The sequence below is a fragment of the Nerophis ophidion genome, linkage group LG08 (genome assembly GCF_033978795.1).
Source record: "Nerophis ophidion isolate RoL-2023_Sa linkage group LG08, RoL_Noph_v1.0, whole genome shotgun sequence".
In the NCBI taxonomy this organism is placed as follows: domain Eukaryota; kingdom Metazoa; phylum Chordata; class Actinopteri; order Syngnathiformes; family Syngnathidae; genus Nerophis; species Nerophis ophidion.
The window spans coordinates 40563859-40585187 of NC_084618.1; the positions used below are offsets into that span (position 1 = coordinate 40563859).

The following is a 21329-nucleotide window of genomic DNA, read 5'->3' on the forward strand; positions in this document are numbered from 1 at the left end:
TTGGGAATTGTACATGTGATCAACTTAAAGGGGAACATTATCACAATTTCAGAAAGGTTAAAAACAATAAAAATCAGTTCCCAGTGGCTTGTTGTATTTTTTGAAGTTTTTTTCAAAATTTTACTGGTCCCTGAATATCCCTAAATAAAGCTTTAACGTGCCTTATTTTCGCTATCTTCGAAACCACTATCCATTTCCCTGTGACGTCATACAGGGCTGCCAATACAAACAACATGGCCGTTACCACAGCAAGATATAGCAACATTAGCTCGGATTCAGACTTGGATTTCAGCGGTTTAAGCAATTCAGCAGATTACGCATGTATTGAAACAGATGGTCGGAGTATGGAGGCAAATAGCGAAAAAAAAATTCAAGAAGAAATTGAAGCTATTGAGCGAATAGCAACTGACGGTATTCGGCCATAGCATTGGTGTAGCTAATGAAGTGGCACATAGCATGGTTGCCTTATTAGCATCGCCGGTAAAATGTGCAGACCAAACGATCAGGACTTTCGCATCTTGTGACACTGGAGCAACTTAAATCCGTCGATTGGTAAGTGTTTGTTTCGCATTAAATGTGGGTATCTAGTTTTAAATGTACATACAGCTAGCGTAAATAGCATGTTAGCATCGATTAGCGTAGCATGTTAGCATCGATTAGCTGGCAGTCATGCCGTGACCAAATATGTCTGATTAGTACATAAGTCAACAACATCAACAAAACCCACCTTTGTGATTTTGTTGACTTAATCGTTGCAAATGCATATACAGGTTATCCATACATCTCTGTGCCATGTCTGTCTTAGCATCACCGGTCAAATGTGAAGACACTTTGGTACATTCAATGGGGGTCTGGCGGCAGATTTCTTGCCAGTGGTGCAACTTGAATCCCTCCCTGTTAGTGTTGTTACAGCCTCCGAAAACACACCGACGAGGCATGATGTCTCCAAGGTTCCAAAAAATAGTCGAAAAAACGGAAAATAACAGAGCTGAGACCCGGTGTTTTTAATGTGAAAATGAATATGGCGGGTGTGTTACCTCGGTGACGTCACGTTCTGACGTCATGGCTAAAAGACCGATAAACAGAAAGGCGTTTAATTTGGCAAAATTCACCCATTTAGAGTTCGGAAATCGGTTAAAAAAATACATGGTCTTTTTTCTGCAACATCAAGGTATATATTGACGCTTACATAGGTCTGGTGATAATGTTCCCCTTTAAGAGGTATATGTTTACCAACATTTTACCTGACTTGTACAACACAGTATTTAACATTAGAGATTCCGACTGTGTTTATTTATCCTACACACTAACAACATTTCGTACGTTGTCGCTTCCGATGACGTCGTTTAAGTCGGTGGTTCACAAGCAGATGTTTTGAGTGACATTAGAAGTTTATTTGAAGATAAAATATTTAAGCAACTGGGCCAACCTTGCATAATGTTGCTCATAAAACGTATTACGTGTAATGTTAGCAGTAAGGTTATAATGGTATTGTAGATACCGCGGTATTGTTCAGCTCAGTTCAGTTTCAGTTTCAGTGGGTTTTTAAAAAATCTGAACAATAATGCCGTGACCTGTGACCATATCAAATTCAAATTTGCTGAGTGTAGTTTTTTTATCCGGCGCTTTTGCTTTGCCGGTTCTGAAAATAAACTACATCTTTGTGGTTGTCATTATTAGATGTAGTACAAAAGCCCGCAGCTGCTGAAACTGAAGCAAAGAGTGACAGCTGTGCCTCTTGCAGCCTGTAACAATGCGTGCACAAGGCGCTTATCGAGACTAGCTAACTTTTGAAGTAAATTTTCATTTATCATTCAGGTAATTGACTTATTGAACATCGGCCCAGGTCTACTTTTTAAAATGTTTAACAGTTACGACATTGGTGCTTGCAAGACACATTGTTGATCTATATCATGGGTGTCAAACTCTGGCCCGCGGGCCAAGTTTGCCCCGTCGTGTAATTTCACTTGGCCCTGGAGGCAATATCACATTAACATTAGAGCTGGCCCGCCGTTGTAACACCGCATTCACCGCTAATACTCTAACTTGCCAACCCTCCCGATTTTCCCGGGAGACTCCCGAAGTTCAGTGCCCCTCCCGAATATCATCCGGGACAACAGTATTTGGGGTGGGCTTTAAAGGCACTGCCTTTGGCGTTCTCTACAACCTGTCTCCACGTCCGCTTTTCCTCTATACAAACAGCGTGCCGCCCCAGTCATATAATATATGTGGCTTATACACACACACAAGTGAATGAAAGGCATACTTGGTCAACAGCCATACAGGTCACACTGAGGGTGGCCGTATAAACAACTTTAACACTGTTACAAATATGAGCCACACTGTGAACCCACACCAAACAAGAATGACACATTTCGGGAGAATATCCGCACCGTAACACAACATAAACACAACAGAACAAATACCCAGAACGCCTTGCAGCACTAACTCTTCCGGGACTTTACAATATACACCCCCCGCTATCACCAAACCCCGTCCACCTCAACCCCACCGCCAAAAAGAGGCATTCAATTTTTATTTAAATTTGATTTGATATGCCACTATAAAATTATATAAGCCTTGTTTGTTCAATATTCAATGCAAAACTTGTTTGGGTCCCTATTAAAAGGTTAATTTGTTCAACCTCGGCCCGCGGCTTTGTTCGGTTTTACATTTTGGCCCACTCTGTATTTGAGTTTGACACCCCTGATCTATATTGTCATGACTTTATCATAGTGTTTGTTATAGAAATGTGATGTAATTCCTGCAAATTAAAATATTTGGAAGTTTACATGAAAAGGCTTTGCTCTGAAATTAATAATTCATATCTTTAAAGATGCTTTCCTTCCTGCTCCAATTAGACTTTCTGGCTTTAATTAAATCTTTGCTGCGATTATACAGCTGCCACAATGGTCACATTGCGGTGTGCTAATGGTTCACAAGCCATTTGACCGTCGTCGCTAAATGATATGGTTTAATTTGGGGGAAATGCCACTTAGACACTTATCAGGTGTGAGTAAAAGGAAAAGAGTGCCTTTTTTTTTTTTTTTTTGTGCGTGCTAGCAAGCTTTCACTCATCTAAGATGTCAGCGAACACTTTAATCGCACAGAGATTTCACACACTATTTATTTTTCCAGTCCTCTGTATTGCTGGCCATACGCACACACACACACACACACACACACACACACACACACACACGCACACACACACATTCTAACACACAGCCTCCATGCTCAAACAGCCAATGTATGAAAATCACATCCCTTTTCCGTTGCATCGAACAATGACTGCAAATATCCAGCCACACAATAAATCATTTGTGCATTTTAGGTTTCATGGACGCTGGAAGCTCGCACACTTCCAAAGACAGATTCCACATGTATGAGAAGAAAAGTCTGCTCGTCCACACGTTTTTTTCCCCCTTCTTAATTGGATTCCGAGCTCACGTAATTTTTTAGAGAAAGAAAAAAATGTGCTCAAACTAGTTACAGAAAGTTATACTGTACTGTCATTGAATAGCTCAGCTTCATACCTCCACTATTAAAAATGTATATATATTATGCATGCGTTTTATATACCTTATTTCCGAGCAATAGAGCGCAGAATTATATAAGCCTCACCCACTAAATTTTAGAAGGAAAAAAATATTTTCCATATATTAGCCCCACCGATAAGTGGCATATATATACTGTACTTTGTGAAGTGAGTTATTTACACAGAAAAGTTTTCTAAATGTTTACACACTAAAAAATGCTGGGTTATTTTAATAACCCAATTTATCAGTTGCGAGTGTATGGTTAAATTTTTGAGTTACTTTTATGAAGAGCTAACAATTTTGGGGTGTTATAAGGGTATTATTTTAACTTGATTTCTGGGTTTTCAAAACTATGATCCATTTTTGGGTTGTTTTTCAATAAGTAACGCATTTTTTGGTTAAAGGCTTTTTGTTAGTATTAAAACGTTTTTTTTTCTGAAAGGAATTGTATTAAGGATTAATCTTACCCTGGGAGAATGAGCCATGCAGTAAAATATAACAACTATGACCATATATGGCAATTATTGTAAAAAATGGAATAAAAATAATTTTGATCAGTAGTTGGGAAGGAGTAGGAAAAAAAAACAGCAGTAAAATTTTATGGTTTGGAACCAACTATACCTACTATTGGGTCAAATAAGTTTAAACTTATTCTCACTGCCTTTCAAATATGTAAAAAAAAAAAAAAAAAAAGGGAAAAAAAAATCCATTTCTTATTTTGTTTAATTTTTTCGTTTTCATTGTTTTTATTTCAGTATAATTGTTGTTAAGGCTATAGCACTGTATTGGATAAGGCTTGCTCTTTTTTTTTTTTTTTTTTGCATATTTGAACTAAAATATATCAAATCAAATCAAATCAAAATCAGATCAAGGAGTGCTAAATTGGGCAACCCAATAGTAGGGTTTGGACTAACCCGAAATTATAGCGAGCATAACTCAGCATAACTTGTTTTAAATAAATTCAACCCAATAGTTGGATTAGGAATCAACCAAAACTGAATTAGCATAACTCAACTTTTTGGTTGAATAATTCAACACAAAAGTTGCGTTGAAAAAATTAATCTAAAATGTTGAGTTAAAATAACTCAAATAAGGGGTTCGTCCTTTTTTGAACCAGCAGTTGGGTTAAAATTGGGTTATTTTTTAACCCACCATGTTTTATGTGTACTTGCATACCATATGTGAACTGCACTTTTATTAAAATTTTGCCTATCCTTCACAATCATTATGACAAGAACACGTCTTTTTAATGTATTTATTTATTTTTTTAAAGCTGATAAAAAACGCTTGGAAGATATGGCTAATGGGAGTCACTGTTGTAGCCTTTAAAGCCCTCTGAAACAATTTCGAACCCCAAATCAACATTTTATATACACACTGCAACTATATATATATATATATATATATATATATATATATATATATATATATATATATATATAGATACATACCGTATTAGCAGCACCACATTATAAGCCGCATATATATATATTACCAAATAGTAGCCCGGGCGTTTATTTTACAAAATCGATTTTGGAGACGGGTGTTTAAAAGAAGCAGGCGGTTATTTTCACAAGGCTTTTATTTATTTTTGCACCAGCCTGCACCAGGCCATTATTTGTTTACAATAGTTACTGTTGAGTTGTTCTCCTCCTGAGGGTAAAGTTGTCCGGACACAGGAATCGATTAAGCCAGCCACTCGTTGTACCAAACACCACCCAGGTGTCTCCCGTGTCACTCGCGGTGGCATACAACTCCTTGGCCTTAATACGGATCATTTTGCGGGACACACGGTGGTTCAGTCCACAAACGAAATGTATCCACTGACACAAATTAGCATCAAGCTCGTCGCTCACTTTCTTCGTACCTCCAACAGATAAGCGAACCCATTGCCGACTGAGAAATTAGTTCTCCCTTCTTTTGTTTCCATTCTCATACACGTTTGGGGTCAACGTTACTCTGCCTGGCCGCTGTCAAACTAGAACTCTGCTCCGCTAGCTTGAACTTTAAGTCAAACTTTCTGTTCTTCTTCCCCCTTAAAGTAGGCAGTCCTTTTGCAATTGCTTTGTTGTGGTTTGAAATGATTTGTTGTATGTTATTCATACAGCTGGAGCTCAATTTAATGTTGTTCTTGTTGAATATTTTTCTTAGGGTGTTGCCTTTGGGGAAGTGTTTGTCGATCAGAGTGAGGAACTTGTGGCCGATATTGGTTGAGACGTTTTTGCTGAATGGCGGGTTGTACCAGATGATGTTGTTTCGTTTTCTGCTCTTTTTTGGTTGGTTTCCTGGCGTGGGTTCATAGGTGAGGGTGAAGTTGAATTTCATCGAGTGCTTTCTGGTACGGGGGGGTTGCTTGGTCGAATTCAGCTTTGCTAGATGACAGCATCGATAGCTTTTTATTGATTCCAGTAGGTATTCTTTTCGTGGTGGTGGGTGGGTGGTTGCTGTCATGGTCCACAGTCAAGGAATTAAAGGACTTCGAGAACAACATGCTCAAAATGATACAGTCAGTCAAATTCAAGCCAGCCCGCAACCCATTCCTCACCAAGTTGAAAAATGACACGGAGCGCATCAAGAAAGTAAGCAACCCCATCATAGCCGCCGATAAAACCACAAACTTCTACAGAATGGACATACCAGAACATAACATTTTACTGGACAAAAGCATCACCAAATCATACAAAAAAGCGCAACCCAACACTTTACAGAACATCCACTTGGAAAACAAGCGGATCGCAACCGAACTGGACATTGAGGACAGGGTGGACGCCACAGCCAACAAAGAAGCACAAAGAAACCACAAACCCAACTTCGCAAATAACCCAACATGCCGACTAATAAACCCAACTAAATCTGAAATAGGAAAAATCAACAAAATAATCCTAGACAGAATCAACACAAAAATCAAGGACAAAACACCACTCAACCAATGGAGAAATACAGCAGCAGTAATCAAATGGTTTAACAACATCCAAGACAAACAACAACACAACTTTATCTCCTTCGACATCGAAGAATTTTACCCTTCCATCACACAAGACCTACTGACCCAAGCACTAGACTTCACCTCGGACTACGACTCAATCACAGGCAACGAAAGAAACATCATCATCCACGCAAAAAACTCCATATTCATCCACAACAGTACACCATGGCAAAAAAAGAACAATTCAACATTTGACGTTACTATGGGGAGTTTTGACGAAGCAGAAACGTGTGAACTCGTTGGGAGTTTCCTCCTCTCCCAGCTTGCTAGCCTCAACCTGAACCTTGGTATTTACCGTGATGACGGACTGGCAGTGTGCCGCGCCTCGCCAAAGAGCAGCGAGAATACCAAGAAGCGCATATGCCAAATCTTCAAAGAAAACGGCCTACGGATCACGATTGAAGCCAACAAGCAAACCGTCAACTTCCTCGACGTCACTTTCAACCTGAGAAATAACAGCTACCAACCATTCACGAAACCCAACACAACACTCCAATACGTGCACCATGACAGCAACCACCCACCCACCACCACGAAAAGAATACCTACCGGAATCAATAAAAAGCTATCGATGCTGTCATCTAGCAAAGCCTAATTCGACCAAGCAACCCCCCCGTACCAGAAAGCACTCGATGAAATCGGATACAACTTCACCCTCACCTATGAACCCATGCCAGGAAACCAACCAAAAAAGAGCAGAAAACGAAACAACATCATCTGGTACAACCCGCCATTCAGCAAAAATGTTTCAACCAATATCGGCCACAAGTTCCTCACTCTGATCGACAAACACTTCCCCAAAGGCAACACCCTAAGAAAAATATTCAACAAGAACAACATTAAATTGAGCTCCAGCTGTATGAATAACATACAAAAAATCATTTAAAACCCATCCATCCATCCATTTTCTACCGCTTATTCCCTTTTGGGGTCACGGGGGGTGCTGGCGCCTATCTCAGCTACAATCGGGCGGAAGGCGGGGTACACCCTGGACAAATCGCCACCTTATCGCAGGGCCAACACCACAACAAAGTAATTGCAAAAGGACTGCCTACCCCCAGACTAAACGACTCTGAAACCAATAAGGAATGTAACTGTCGCAAGAAACCTGATTGCCCTCTCAACGGAGGGTGCTTACAATCATCAGTCGTTTACCAAGCAAAGGTAACACGCAAGGACATTAACACATCCGACACATACGTAGGATTAACCGAAGGAGCGTTCAAAACCAGACGGAATAATCACAAAGCCTCCTTTAGAAACCAGACTTTGCGGAATTCTACAGAACTCAGCAAACACATTTGGAACCTCAAAGACAATAATGTTGACCATTCAATAACATGGCAAATTCTTGCATCCAGCACACCTTTCAACAGTGGTAATAAAAGATGCAACCTATGCTTAAAAGAGAAACTGTTTATTATATATCATCCAGATCTGTCATCTCTCAACAAGTGCAGTGAAATCATTTCAACATGCCGCCACAGACGGAAACACCTCCTAGGTAACACATGAACCAATCACCACACCCTACGCCTGCCTGTACCCACCCACTCTGTGCCCTATATAAACCATTGTATGTGAATGCTTCCATTAAAATCTGTTGATGATTGAGGGAACCCCTCATGAAACAGTTCTGTAGAGATGAAGTAGTCTTGTGATTTTTCCCACACTTACATATATACATATATATATATATATATATATATATATATATATATATATATATATATAGTCCTGAATTTACAGTATTATATTTATTTATTTACAAAAATAGCTATTTCATACTTTTAAATATAATGTATAAAGTAGTAATAGTAGTTTGAATGTCTTAAAAATAAAAACAAAATACGATAAAAAAAGAACGATAACAATAACAATAATGTATATACAAATACTTCACAATGAGAACAATACATAATGATTAGGTTTTTCATATCCAAAAAAGAGTGGAAAGAAGTGATGTATATTTACTCTCACACTGTATTCATGACATTAATAATTGTGTCTTATTTCAATTTATTGTAAATAATCTTTATCTCACATATGAACATTTTTTGACACACACACACACACACACACAAACATATATATATATATATCTATATATATATATATATAGATATATACCGTATTTCCTTGAATTGCCGCCGGGGTGCTAATTAATTTAAAACCTCTTCTCACCCCTGCGCTTACCAAAGGCATGCGGTAAAAGTAAGCATGTGCTAATGAATTTAAAACCGCTTCTGACTCCTGCGCTTACCAAAGGCATGCAGTAAAAATGTGAGTGTGATGTAAGGATACCATCATGAAAAGCACATTCAATAAAAAAACAACGTTATTATGGTCTTACCTTTATGTAACACATGTGTCAAATACATACATACATTTGTAGAGACTATTAGGCTCTTGCCTTTCTATTTACTCTTTGCGCGCTTCCTAGTCACGTGACCGCCACAGTCCAATCAGCTGTAGTTGTATGCCGGTAGCAGGAAGTGACTGGTATGTTCTTGCTCTATTTACTCTTTGGGAACTCGGTGCTCTCTCTCTCTCTCGTCACGTGACGTGGGAGTTCCCACGCCACCAACTCCAGCGTGCCATGCCTGTCTTTCGGAACGTCGGCTCTACAGGTATATTAATAAAACATAGCTGCTTACTGTTGTTTTTAGCATACTGGTATTCAATAGCTTGGACCTTAAATCCTACTGAGTAGCTCTTAATCTTCTTCCTTTTATGCGATTTCAAATTACCAGTATTGAAATCAGCGTCCTCCATTTTGAAAATGATGACAGGGGAAGTGTCACTCGTGACGTCACGAGTTTGACCAAGCGGTAATACTAAGCATGTGCTAAATATTTGGGGAAGCGAGTTTGACCCGGCAGTAATTTAAGGCAGGCGCATACTATATGCCCTGCGGCAATTCAAGGAAATACGGTATATCGGCAATTCAAGGAAATTCCAAAATAATGTCTCGGAAGTTCCAATCTAAGAAATGTTGTGTTGTTCTTCACAATCAAACCTGCTTTTGGCTTTTGCAAAACTGTCATGTGTTTGACATTCGACTGCCCGGCCAATAAAATTTGACAATCTTTAACGAATTTAGCGATCTTTCTAATTTGACTCATGCGTGGTTCATATCAGAATTATTTGTGTCAGCGTTTGAATATATAGTTAGTTGTCGAGTTAATTAATTTCTGCTGTCGATTTTTATTAACTCCACGTCACACCCACAGTGAGGTCTTTTGGACTATGCTATCCGCATGTAGGATAGCAGGTGGCGGCTGCTAGCTTATGTGTACGCGCGCCGTTTGGACGAAATAGTTTGTTGCTTTGCTGGAGCGACTAATTTGACCATCTGGACTATTTAAAAGTGCACCGGAGGGACAGCAAACAACAGCGACGCTACAAACGGATATGATGGCACACCAGGCGTATTAAGAAAAAGGATGGACACGCGCGTATCATCGCGTTTTGTGCTCGGCTAGATTGCTAAACCAGTCAGAAAAGCGAAACATTAACATCTGAACCGATCGCAGTAACACCGATTAACATCAACATTCTTCACATCTGCTGTCAAAAACGTTTGTTTTCTTCATCCACCACATTAGGTACACCTGCACAATACAACAACACCCAATGTAAAGGCTGTGTCATAAAAATAAGATTTAGGCAAAATCCAACTACAGTATCTGTGCATCTTACAGTGCATTTTTATTTGGGAACACGTCCAGTACACTGAACATACAGTATGTAAATACTGTGCATTTTACCAGAACACACTTGCTTGTATCATTGAGGGAGTTTTCGAGTCATTGTCATCATAAAATGAGTGAACTGTTGTCCAAAAGTTTTCCGCATATAAAAAAAAAAAATGACACGGGGGGCCAGTTTGATACATTTTGTACATTAGAACACATAACATTAAAACTAATACAATGATAAAAACCATATATATATATATATATATATATATATATATATATATATATATATATATATATATATATATATATATATATATTTATATATATATATATATATATATATATATATATAATTGTATTATATATAATATATATATCTATATATATATGTATATATATATATAAAAAAATGACACGGGGGGCCAGTTTGATACATTTTGTACATTAAAACACATAACATTAAAACTAATACAATGATACAAACCATATATATATATATATATATATCAATATGTACACAATATATATCTAATATATATACACACATATATATATATATGTAGACAATATATGTCTAATATATATATACATATATATGTATGTATATACGTATATACAGTATATATATATATATATGTATATATATATATATATATGTATAGATATATACACATATATATATACATGTATGTACACATATGTATATAGTTGTGTGTGTGTATATATATATATATATATATATATATATATATATATATATATATATATCTATATATATATATATATATATATATATATGCATATATATGTATATATATATATACACACACATATATATGTATATATATATATATATGTATATATATATGTCTAGATATATATATACATATACATACATGTATGTACACATATGTATATAGTTGTGTGTGTGTGTATATATATATATATATATATATATATACACACACATATATATATATATATATATATATATATATATATATATATATATACGTATATATATACGTATATATATATATATATATATATATATATATATATATATATATATATATAAATATATACATGCAAAGCCCGTTTCCATATGAGTTGGGAAATTGTGTTAGATGTAAATATAAACGAAATACATTGATTTGCAAATAATTTTCAAACCATATTCAGTTGAATATGCTACAAAGACAACATATTTGATGTTCAAACTGATTAACACTTTTTTTTTTGCAAATAATCATTAACTTTGGGATTTGATGCCAGCAACACGTGACAAAGAAGTTGGGAAAGGTGGCAATAAATACTCATTTGGAACATCCCACAGGTGTGCAGGCTAATTGGGAACAGGTGGGTGCCATTATTGGGTATAAAAGCAGCTTCTGTGAAATGCTCAGTCATTCACAAACAAGGATTGGGAAACGGTCACCACTTTGTAAACAAATGCGTGAGCAAATTGTCAAACAGTTTAAGAACAGAATTTCTCAACAGGCTACTTCAAGCAATTTGGGAATATCACCATCTACGGTCCGTAATTTTTAAAGTTTCAAAAAAGGAATCCAATCCGGAGAAATCACTGCACGTAAGCGATGATATAACGGACCTTCGCGCCCTCAGGCAGTACTGCATCAAAAAGCGACATCAGTATGTAAAGAATATCACCACATGGGCTCAGGATCACTTCAGAAAACCATTGTCAGTAACTGCAGTTCGTCGCTACATCTGTAAGTGCAAGTTAAAACTACTATGCAAAGCCAAAGCCATTTATCAACGACACCCAGAAACGCCGCCGGCTTCTCTGGGCCCGAGCTCAGCTAAGATGGACTGATGCAAAGTGGAAAATTGTTCTGTGGTCTGACGAGTCCACATTTCAAATTGATTTTAGGAAACGGTGAACGTCGTGTCCTCCGGAACAAAGAGGAAAAGAACCATCAGGACTGTTCTAGATGCAAAGTTGAAAAGCCAGCATCTGTGATGGTATGGGGGTGTATTAGTGCCCAAGGCATGGGTAACTTACACATCTGTGAAGGCACCATTAATGCTGAAAGGTACATACAAATTTTGGAGGTACATATGTTGCCATCCAAGCAGCGTTATCATGGACGCCCTTGTTTATTTCAGCAAGACAATGCCAAGCCATGTGTTACAACAGTGTGGCTTCATAGTTAAAGAGTGCGGGTACTAGACCGGCTTGCCTGTAGTCCAGACCTGTCTCCCATTGAAAATGTGTGGCGCGTTATCAAGCCTAAAATACCACAACGGAGACTCCGGACTGTTGAAAAACTTAAATTGTACATAAAGCTAGAATGGGTAAGAATTCCACCTGAAAAGCTTCAAAAATATGTCTCCTTAGTTCCCAAAAGTTTATTGAGTGTTGTTAGAAGAAAAGGTGATGAAACACAGTGGTGAACATGCCCTTTCCCAACTACTTTGGCAGGTGTTGCTGCCATGAAATTCTAAGTTAATCATTATTCGCAAGAAAAAATAAAGTTTATGAGTTTGAACATCAAATATCTTGTATTTGTAGTGCATTCAATTGAACATGGGTTGAAAAGGATTTGCAAATCATTGTATTCCGTTTATATTTACATCTAACACAATTTCCCAACTCATATGAAACGGGGTTTGTATATATATATATATATATATATATATATATATATATATATATATATATATATATATATATATATATATATATATATATATATATATATATATAGTTGTGTGTGTGTGTATATATATATATATATATATATATATATATATATATATTAATAAATACATGTATATATCTCTATATATATACTAATAAATACATGAATATGTACATGTGTGTGTTACTTTTATTTTTATGTTTTTATTGTTGTCGTCTTGAGGTTGTTTGGGCATCTGGTCAGGACGCCACCCGAACGCCTCCCTCGGGAGGTGTTTAGGGCACGCCCAACCGGTAGGAGGCCACGGGGAAGACCCAGGAAACGTTGGGAAAACTATGTCTCCCGGCTGGCCTGGGAACGCCTCGGGATCCCCCGGGAAGAGCTAGACGAAGTGGCTGGGGAGAGGGAAGTCTGGGCTTCCCTGCTTAGGCTGCTGCCCCCGCGACCCGACCTCGGATAAGCGGAAGATGATGGATGGATGAATGGATGTTGTGGTCTCGTCTATCTAAACATTTATTAAAGTCAAATACTGTTAGGTTAACAAGATAAGTATTCCACACTTATCTTTTGTATTGTTAATCTGTGCAGAAAATATTGTTATTTAAATCCATCCATCCATCTATCCATCCATTTTCTACCGCTTATTCCCTTTTGGGGTCGCGGGGGGCACTGGCGCCTATCTCAGCGCAATCGGGCGGAAGTCAGATTACACCCTGGACAAGTCGCCACCTCATCGCAGGGCCAACACAGATAGACAGACAACATTCACACTCACATTCACACACTAGGGCCAATTTAGTGTTGCCAATCAACCTATCCCCAGGTGCATGTCTTTGGAGGAGGGAGGAAGCCGGAGTACCCAGAGGGAACCCACCAGTTCACGGGGAGGACATGCAAACTCCACACAGAAAGATCTGGGATTGAACTCTGGACTGCAGGACCTTCGTATTGTGAGGCAGACGCACTAACCCCTCTTCCACCGTCAAGCCCGCTATTTAAATCAACAATGTGAAAAGTTAAAAAAAGAAAAGTTACAAAAATTTCCGGCTTCCCACTGGCCAGATTTTATACTCTTGCAACATGGATTTTTCCGCAGTTTGGGGACACTTGTCCTAAACTATGCCTGAATAGTCTACATCTTAGCTTTTTGTTTAAGGTAACAAAAACAAATTAGTCTAACATCTAATCTAACTAAGATTGCAGCTATAATTTATATAAGTAATCGGGTAATTTGTCAGTCATTTTGTTAGATTAATCGAGTAATAAAATAAATCACAATGTATAGTCAAAATTTGTATTTGGGGGAAAACAATCTTTTTGCTTTCCAAAACCTTCCTTCTTCTTTTTTCTTGCAAATTGACATCTTCAGCATTGATATTACACTTTTAAAGATGTTTTTGCTGTCTACGGCCACACAGATCATGGCACCCACACACCACCGCTCTAATGTACTCTTTTCTGCAGCAAATGTAAAGTTTAAAGCACCAGGCACTCTATTCAGTCCGGATTATCTCAATTGTAATCGTTACAATCATTAAACGATTAATTGAAGCAAAATAATATAACGTGGAGCTTTTTTCTAAATAAGTATTGTTGCAGCCCTAAATCTTGATTTATGTATATTATTTGGTAATATTATTATCATTATTATTATTTTGCCAATTAAACCTATTTTAAGCGTTAAATATCGATTTTGTATCCCCTCCAACTATCTGTGGGTTGTTGTTTTTTTTAAACTCGAAAACTTACCAAATTTTGCAAAAAAAATTACTTTGATTTGGCCCTCAATGAAAACAAGCCTGACACCATACACAGCACGGTAAGATGCACAGGTTGTCAGTCGGTTAATTTTTTTCAATCGTAATTTGGGGGGAATTGGGGCTAGTTTAGTTTTTATTTTGTCTTTAGACTATCTTTCCGTCACGGGCCAATAAAAAACTGACTTTGGGCTGCACTTTGGACACCCCTGGTGTAAACTAACACAAAAGCATGAGAAAGGTGCTTTTATTGTTTCGACACATACATGTTTATGCTGTTTTTGAAACTCCTAACCACTCATTTGTCAGATAAAGTGAATGTAAATATTTATGCACAAAAATTGTAAAAGGAAATTTGGTAGGCACGTATCGGACTGACAAGCGGACGTGTGTAAAATTTGAGCAAAATTGGTTGAAAAACACTCCCGCTAACTGTCCATACTGTAAGTCTAATGACAATTAAACATTGACATCTGTAATACATGTACGCAAACAAGTTTTCCAAACCTGTAGAGGGTGTCACATTTCTGCAACTAACATGACCTCACTAGTCTCGAAAACAGCAATGCACGGCAACAGGTGTAGCTTCACCATCAAGCATGAAACACAACACCCTTAATAATTCAACAAAAAAAGACCATCTGGAGAGTATTGTTCCCAACATCAAGATTTAAGAATGAAACATGAAAGTACGCTGCATGTTTTGGTATGTGTTTTTTTTTTTTTAAACTATGCCCGGGATAAAGAAAATACCCCACGGCGCGTTGTCTTTGTTGTAGTACGCCGACACACTTCTCTCTTCAGGAATGTTATCAACGAGATGTTGCCCTAATTCTCCACCCACTGGTGAGAACTTTGGGATTATACAAATAACTTGAAACTTTCAGCGCGATATTGTTAAAAATTGACGATGATTTATACCAAATGAGGCCCTAAATTCGCTGGAATCATTGATGAATAAGCCATGGTGTTAGCAGCGAATCACGATTGTTCTAAAGTAGTTTGTTTTGGAAGCCTCAGGAGCGAAATCATTTGAGGGCCGCCTAACCAAAGCTAACTTTTGTCCAACTTAGAAAAAAAAAAAAAATTTGTAAAGGACCCACAGATATTTGGAGGGGATACAAAATCGATATGTAACGCTGCGTTCATACTTGTGATGTAGTACCTTGGTCTGGATTACAAATTCAAAAAAGTTACTTGGTGTGCATTTTTCATAAGATTGACTATGAACTGTCGCTGCACCATTATCTGCTTTGTAAAGAACATGTTGCAGACTTGATGACATATTACGTAATTCAGATATTACAAACCAAAGTTCCGTCTGCTTGGGTTAACACAGGGGTCTCAAACACGCGGCCCTGGGCCGATTTCAGCCCGCGAGACGTTATTTTGCGGCCCGCACTTTAATATGAAAATTGAATTATGGTGCAGCTCGCAAGTTTTATATGAATGGCGCTTTACAGCATCATACTTTCCCTTGTCAATAGGGGGCAGGGTTGGGAGGGGGCGGGGGTGTATATTGTAGCCCGGAATTGTTAGGGCTGCAAGGGATTCTGGGTATTTGTTCTGTTGTGTTAATGTCGTGTTACGGTGCGGATGTTCTCCCAAAATGTGTTTGTCAATCTTGTTTGGTGTGGGTTCACAGTGTGGCGCATATTTGTAACAGTGTTAAAGTTTGTTTATACGGCCACCCACAGTGTGACCTGTATGGCTGTTGATCAACTATGTCTTGCATTCACTTACGTGGGTCTGCAGAAGCTTCATACAATATGTGACTGGGCCGGCACACTCTTTTTATGTTGGAAAAGCGGACGAGACAGCAGGTTGTAGAGGACGCTAAAGGCAGTGCCATCACGGCACACCCTTTATATTGTTGTCCGGGTGAGAACCGGGAAAATGATTGTCCCAGAAGATTGTCGGGAGGGGCACTGATATTCGGGTGTTTCCTGGATAGATCGCGAGAGTTGCCAAGTATGTTGCTAGGCCGGGAAAGCCATTCAAAGAAGGTGAATTCATTGAAAAGTGCATGTTACATTTTTTTAGGAAATCTTTTCTTGTGGCCCAGCCTCACCCAGTTTCCGCATCCAGTGGCCCCCAGGTAAATTGAGTCTGAGACCACTGGTTTAGCATGTAGTTTTGTTATTTTTTTAGTAGTGGTCAATACTGATATTGTTTCGATACTAGAGATGTCCGATAATATTGGCCTGCCAATATTATCGGCCGATAAATGCTTAAAAATGTAATATAGGAACTGATCTGTATCGATTTCACAGATATCGGTATCGGTTTCAATAAGTACAGAGCGCCAATAAACCTTAAAGGTACTGCCTTTGCATGCCGGCCCAGTCACATAATATATACAGCTTTTACAAGGCATACTTGATCAACAGCCATACAGGTCACAATGAGGGTGGCCGTATAAACAATTTAAAACTGTTACAAATATGCACCACACTGTGAACCCACACCAAACAAGAATGACAAACACATTTCAGGAGAACATCCGCATCGTAACACAGCATAAACACAACAGAACAAATACCCCGGATCCCTTGCAGCACTAACTCTTCCGGGACGCTACAATATACACCCACCCTACCACCAAACCCCGCCACCCAACCTCTGCCCAACTCAACCCCGCCCCTACCTCAAACACCCCTCCAACCCCAATACTCTGGACTGACGTGTGTGCCTTCATTGTTTTTGTAGCTGTTGTTTTGAGGCATGTTTAAAAAAATTAGATGATAATGCACTTTGTGAAAGTCAAAGTATAGTATTTCTCATAGTTGTAATGGGTATCGGATTATCTCAGGGAGAGCATGTCCCAAATTTCAAGTTGTTTTGAGGCATGTTAAAATAATGCACTCTGTGACTTAAAAAATAAATATGGCAGTGCCATGTTGGCATATTTTTCCAAAACCTGAGTTGATTTATTTTGGAAAACCTTGTTACATTGTTTATGCATTCAGTGGGGCATCACAACAAAATCGGGCATTATAATGTTTTAATTCCACGACTTTATATGTGTATCGGTTAATATCAGAATCGGTTGGACAATATCGGAATATCGGATATCGGCAAAAAATCCATTATCAAACATCTCTATTCGATACGATAGCAGCATGAATGATTTATCCTTTTACTATTTTGTCGTGTAGAATGTGAGAAAGTCAAAGGTTTTCGTTATGGAAAACACTTAACGGATTCATTATTAACTGTCTGGAACGGATTTATGTCGTATTTAATTAAGTAGATTCTTTTTTCGACAAAACAAAATTGTTCAGTAAGTTAACGACACAGTAAATTGAGTGATGCGGACACGTTTCTTACTAGTTACTTTCTAATACGCCTCTGCTTGGGCGACTTTATATCTGTAAGTGCGGTGGTGCGAGTGTGCCGTGGGAGAATATGTAATTTCACCTATTTGGGTTAAAAATGTTTTTTGAAAACCAGTAATCTGCAAATGTGCCATTGTTGAGTGTCGGTGCTGTCTCGAGCTTAGCTGAGTAACCGTGTAATACTCTTCCATATCAGTAGGTGGCAGCAAGTAGGTAATTGCTTTTTAGATGTCAGGAACATGGTTTGTCGTGATCACAACATGCGGACGATATTGTGCAGGTAAAAAGGTAACTAATGCTTAAACCAGAAATAAACAAAAGGCGAGTGCTGCTAAGAAAAATCATTAAAGCTTAGGGAAGGCTCTGCAAAACTGAGCTGGTTGCAAAGTAAACAAAAATAGAATGCTGGACGACAGCAAATACTTACAGCGTGTGGAGCAGACGGCGTCCACAATGTACATCCGTACATGACATAACAATCAACAATGTCCCTACAAAGAAGGATAGCGACAACTTAAATATCCTTGATTGCTAAAACAAAGCAGGTTCAGGGAATAGCGCTCAAGGAAGACATGAAACTGCCGCAGGAAAATATGAACAAAGCAGGAAAAGCCACCAAAATAGGACCGCAAGACAAGAACTAAAACACTACACACAGGAAAACACCAAACAATTCAAAATAAGTCATGGTGTGATGTGACAGGTGGTGACAGTACACCTACTTTCAGACAAGAGCTATGGTGATGCATGGTTGGGTATGGTTTGAATTCATATCCAACACTTGCAAGAACAACTTTTTATTGTCAATATTGGCTACTGAGTTTAATTTTTTAATGTTTTCTGCTGGTTGTGTGCCTCAGGATTTTTTCAATGAAAAAAATGTGCCTTGGCTCAAAAAAGTTGAAAAACACCGCTGTAAGCAACATGCAGCTATAGTTTTTGGATACTTGTTTAAATTTACAAATGTGCTGTTTTAGACTTAATATTTTTATTACATGTGTCTAAGTTGTGTGCTATTGTGTGCTTAGCTGTTGTGTAACTGCTAAGTCCTAGTAGCCTATGATGTTTACATTTTGTAAGTGGCAAGGCAAGGCAACTTTATTTATATAGCACATTTACAACAATTTTTTAATTGAACCAAAGTGCTTTACAGGTTAAAAAGCATAGAGTAAAAAACAAACAAAAAAAAACAAAGAACATGAACAATGAATGAGCAATACGGTAAAAGGGGTCAAATAAAAAGTTAGAAAAAAAAAAAATTGCAAAATAAAAATTATAAAAAGTGTGACGAAATGAACAAATCCAGGCCTAATGGGTGGACTCATCTCAGGTCAAAGTGACTTGACTAAAAAAACAAGAAAATACCAACCTTGTGCGTTTATTGGAGGACATTTAGATGTTTACTTGCTGCCCAGTTTTGCATAAGCAAACACGTTGCAGGACTGCTTGTATCAGAGATTTTACATGCAATTTTAGACAATGTCAAATTCAGCATCGGATCAGGACACTGCCAATTTCAGATTTAATTTAAATACAATGGTACCTTGTTTTGTTTTTTTCACAACCCCACTTTTCGGACGATTCAGTGAAAATGTTGAGCCTAATATTCAGCTTGTCAAAGCAAAGTGATGTCTCAGTGATGTTTTACACTTCTAAAAACTCCAAAGAGAAAGCAGAAAAAAAGCCAAATATGTATTTCAGCTGCAAGGTTTGTGACAGCGAAGGCAGGCTGAGACAGTGACGCTAACGAGAGGAGGCAAATATGTTGAGGGAAACAATTGTTAGCGGCGACACAGGTGGCGTGCATGGTGTCAGATGTTCATGTGTTATGTTGTCACTGTTAAAGCGCTCCTTCTCCTTTTGGGGCGACTGTTAAAAGACACTTGTGTTGTCTTCGAAGAATTAACATCCTATCCAGTGTGCTGTTTTTTTTTTGCCCTTTATCTTTTTTTTTTACTGCTCTAAAATCTTCATTCCCAAACTTAAACTTAGAGTTTAATTTATTAGCTTGCATGTCTGCACGAGTGAACATGAATATAAAATATTCCTTCCTGAGTTTTAAATTAGCTGACCCTTGACATGCTTGTCCACGTGTTGTCATTCTAGTAAACGAAGGCGGGGTGAAACAGGCCTCCAACTCCTGCCCGGACCCTGGAGAGCCGGAAAACGGTAAACGCCATGGCAACAACTTCAGGTACGGTATTAGCCATAGCCGTATTGCAGAGACAAGACATGTCCACTCAAACATAGCTACAGTTTGTATATATGTTTAATTGTTTACGCATTATTGGTCTTGTGTCAAGGTCTTAGCTTAAAGGGGATCTACAATGCTTGTAACCTACATCTAAAAACACGTCCTTGCGGTCTAGATTCTATGTACTGGATATGCTTTGGTGTAAATCTTGCTCCACACTCATTTTTTGAGTCCGTCTGCTGGATGTTCGATTTTGAAGGCGTTTCTAGATTACAAATTAAACCACGCATCACCCTTTTTAAATATATATCTTAATAGTCACAGCTATTTTTTTTCAGGCACGGTTGAAAGTAAAATTAATAAGCAAATATATAGATTCACCCAGTCATAACTAGGGATGGGTACCGTTCACATTTAAACCGATACGGTACCTGGGAACTGACGGTACCGATGTTTGGTACATTTGTGTATGTTAGTAAATATTCTTTATTTTGGGTGATAAAATACCTTTTTTTTATTGCCGCATTCTAAACTTAACGGAGTGTCATTTGCAAGTATGACATTAAGTTACAATTACAGTTGCAAGTCCAAGACATTAGATGGCAGTATTGTATAATGTATGGTTTCAGTCTTTGCTGGATTTAGTATTTTGTTGTGCCAAAAAATTGTGTTAATACTATAAGTTGTGTACTTATTACACGCACACTGTTTGATCGTAATGTGCAACTTAGTTTAAGTTTTCAATCGCAAATTTGGAGGTGTTGAAATCACAATGTTAATCGCCAATGCTAATCAGTAGCATGTCAATAGCAAAGCCAAGGTATTTTAGCATCAAGCTAGCGCATTTTTGGAAAACTGGAGCCTTACATTACTGATGTTGGAGTGTTTTTGTGTCTATTACTTTGTTAGTATTAAACATTGCAACATTACCTGGAGGTGGGTTGGCTGTGGACGCTTTCAGTGCTGCTGGATTGATCGCCAGGGGGCTGTTGTTATGGTTAGTGACAGTGTTCAAATGCACAGGTGAGGCCCTCGGTTATATTTGTGTGGTCAATATCGGCTGAATAGTTCAATATAGTGTACGTCAAGTTACATTTTAGTCAAACATAAAATAAAGACTCACTATTGTGAAGAGAAAGCCGTAA

At 38.0% G+C, this 21329-nt stretch overlaps 1 protein-coding gene across 1 annotated transcript in view; it reads left to right on the forward strand.

Annotated features, from left to right (window-relative positions):
- csmd3b (CUB and Sushi multiple domains 3b) overlaps window positions 1-21329 on the forward strand; it is an 815905-nt gene that overhangs the window by 506497 nt on the left and 288079 nt on the right. Inside the window, exon 8 of the mRNA XM_061908578.1 lies at window positions 20097-20184. Coding sequence (XP_061764562.1) covers window positions 20097-20184 — 88 coding nt within the window. The remainder of the gene's footprint in view (window positions 1-20096; window positions 20185-21329) is intronic.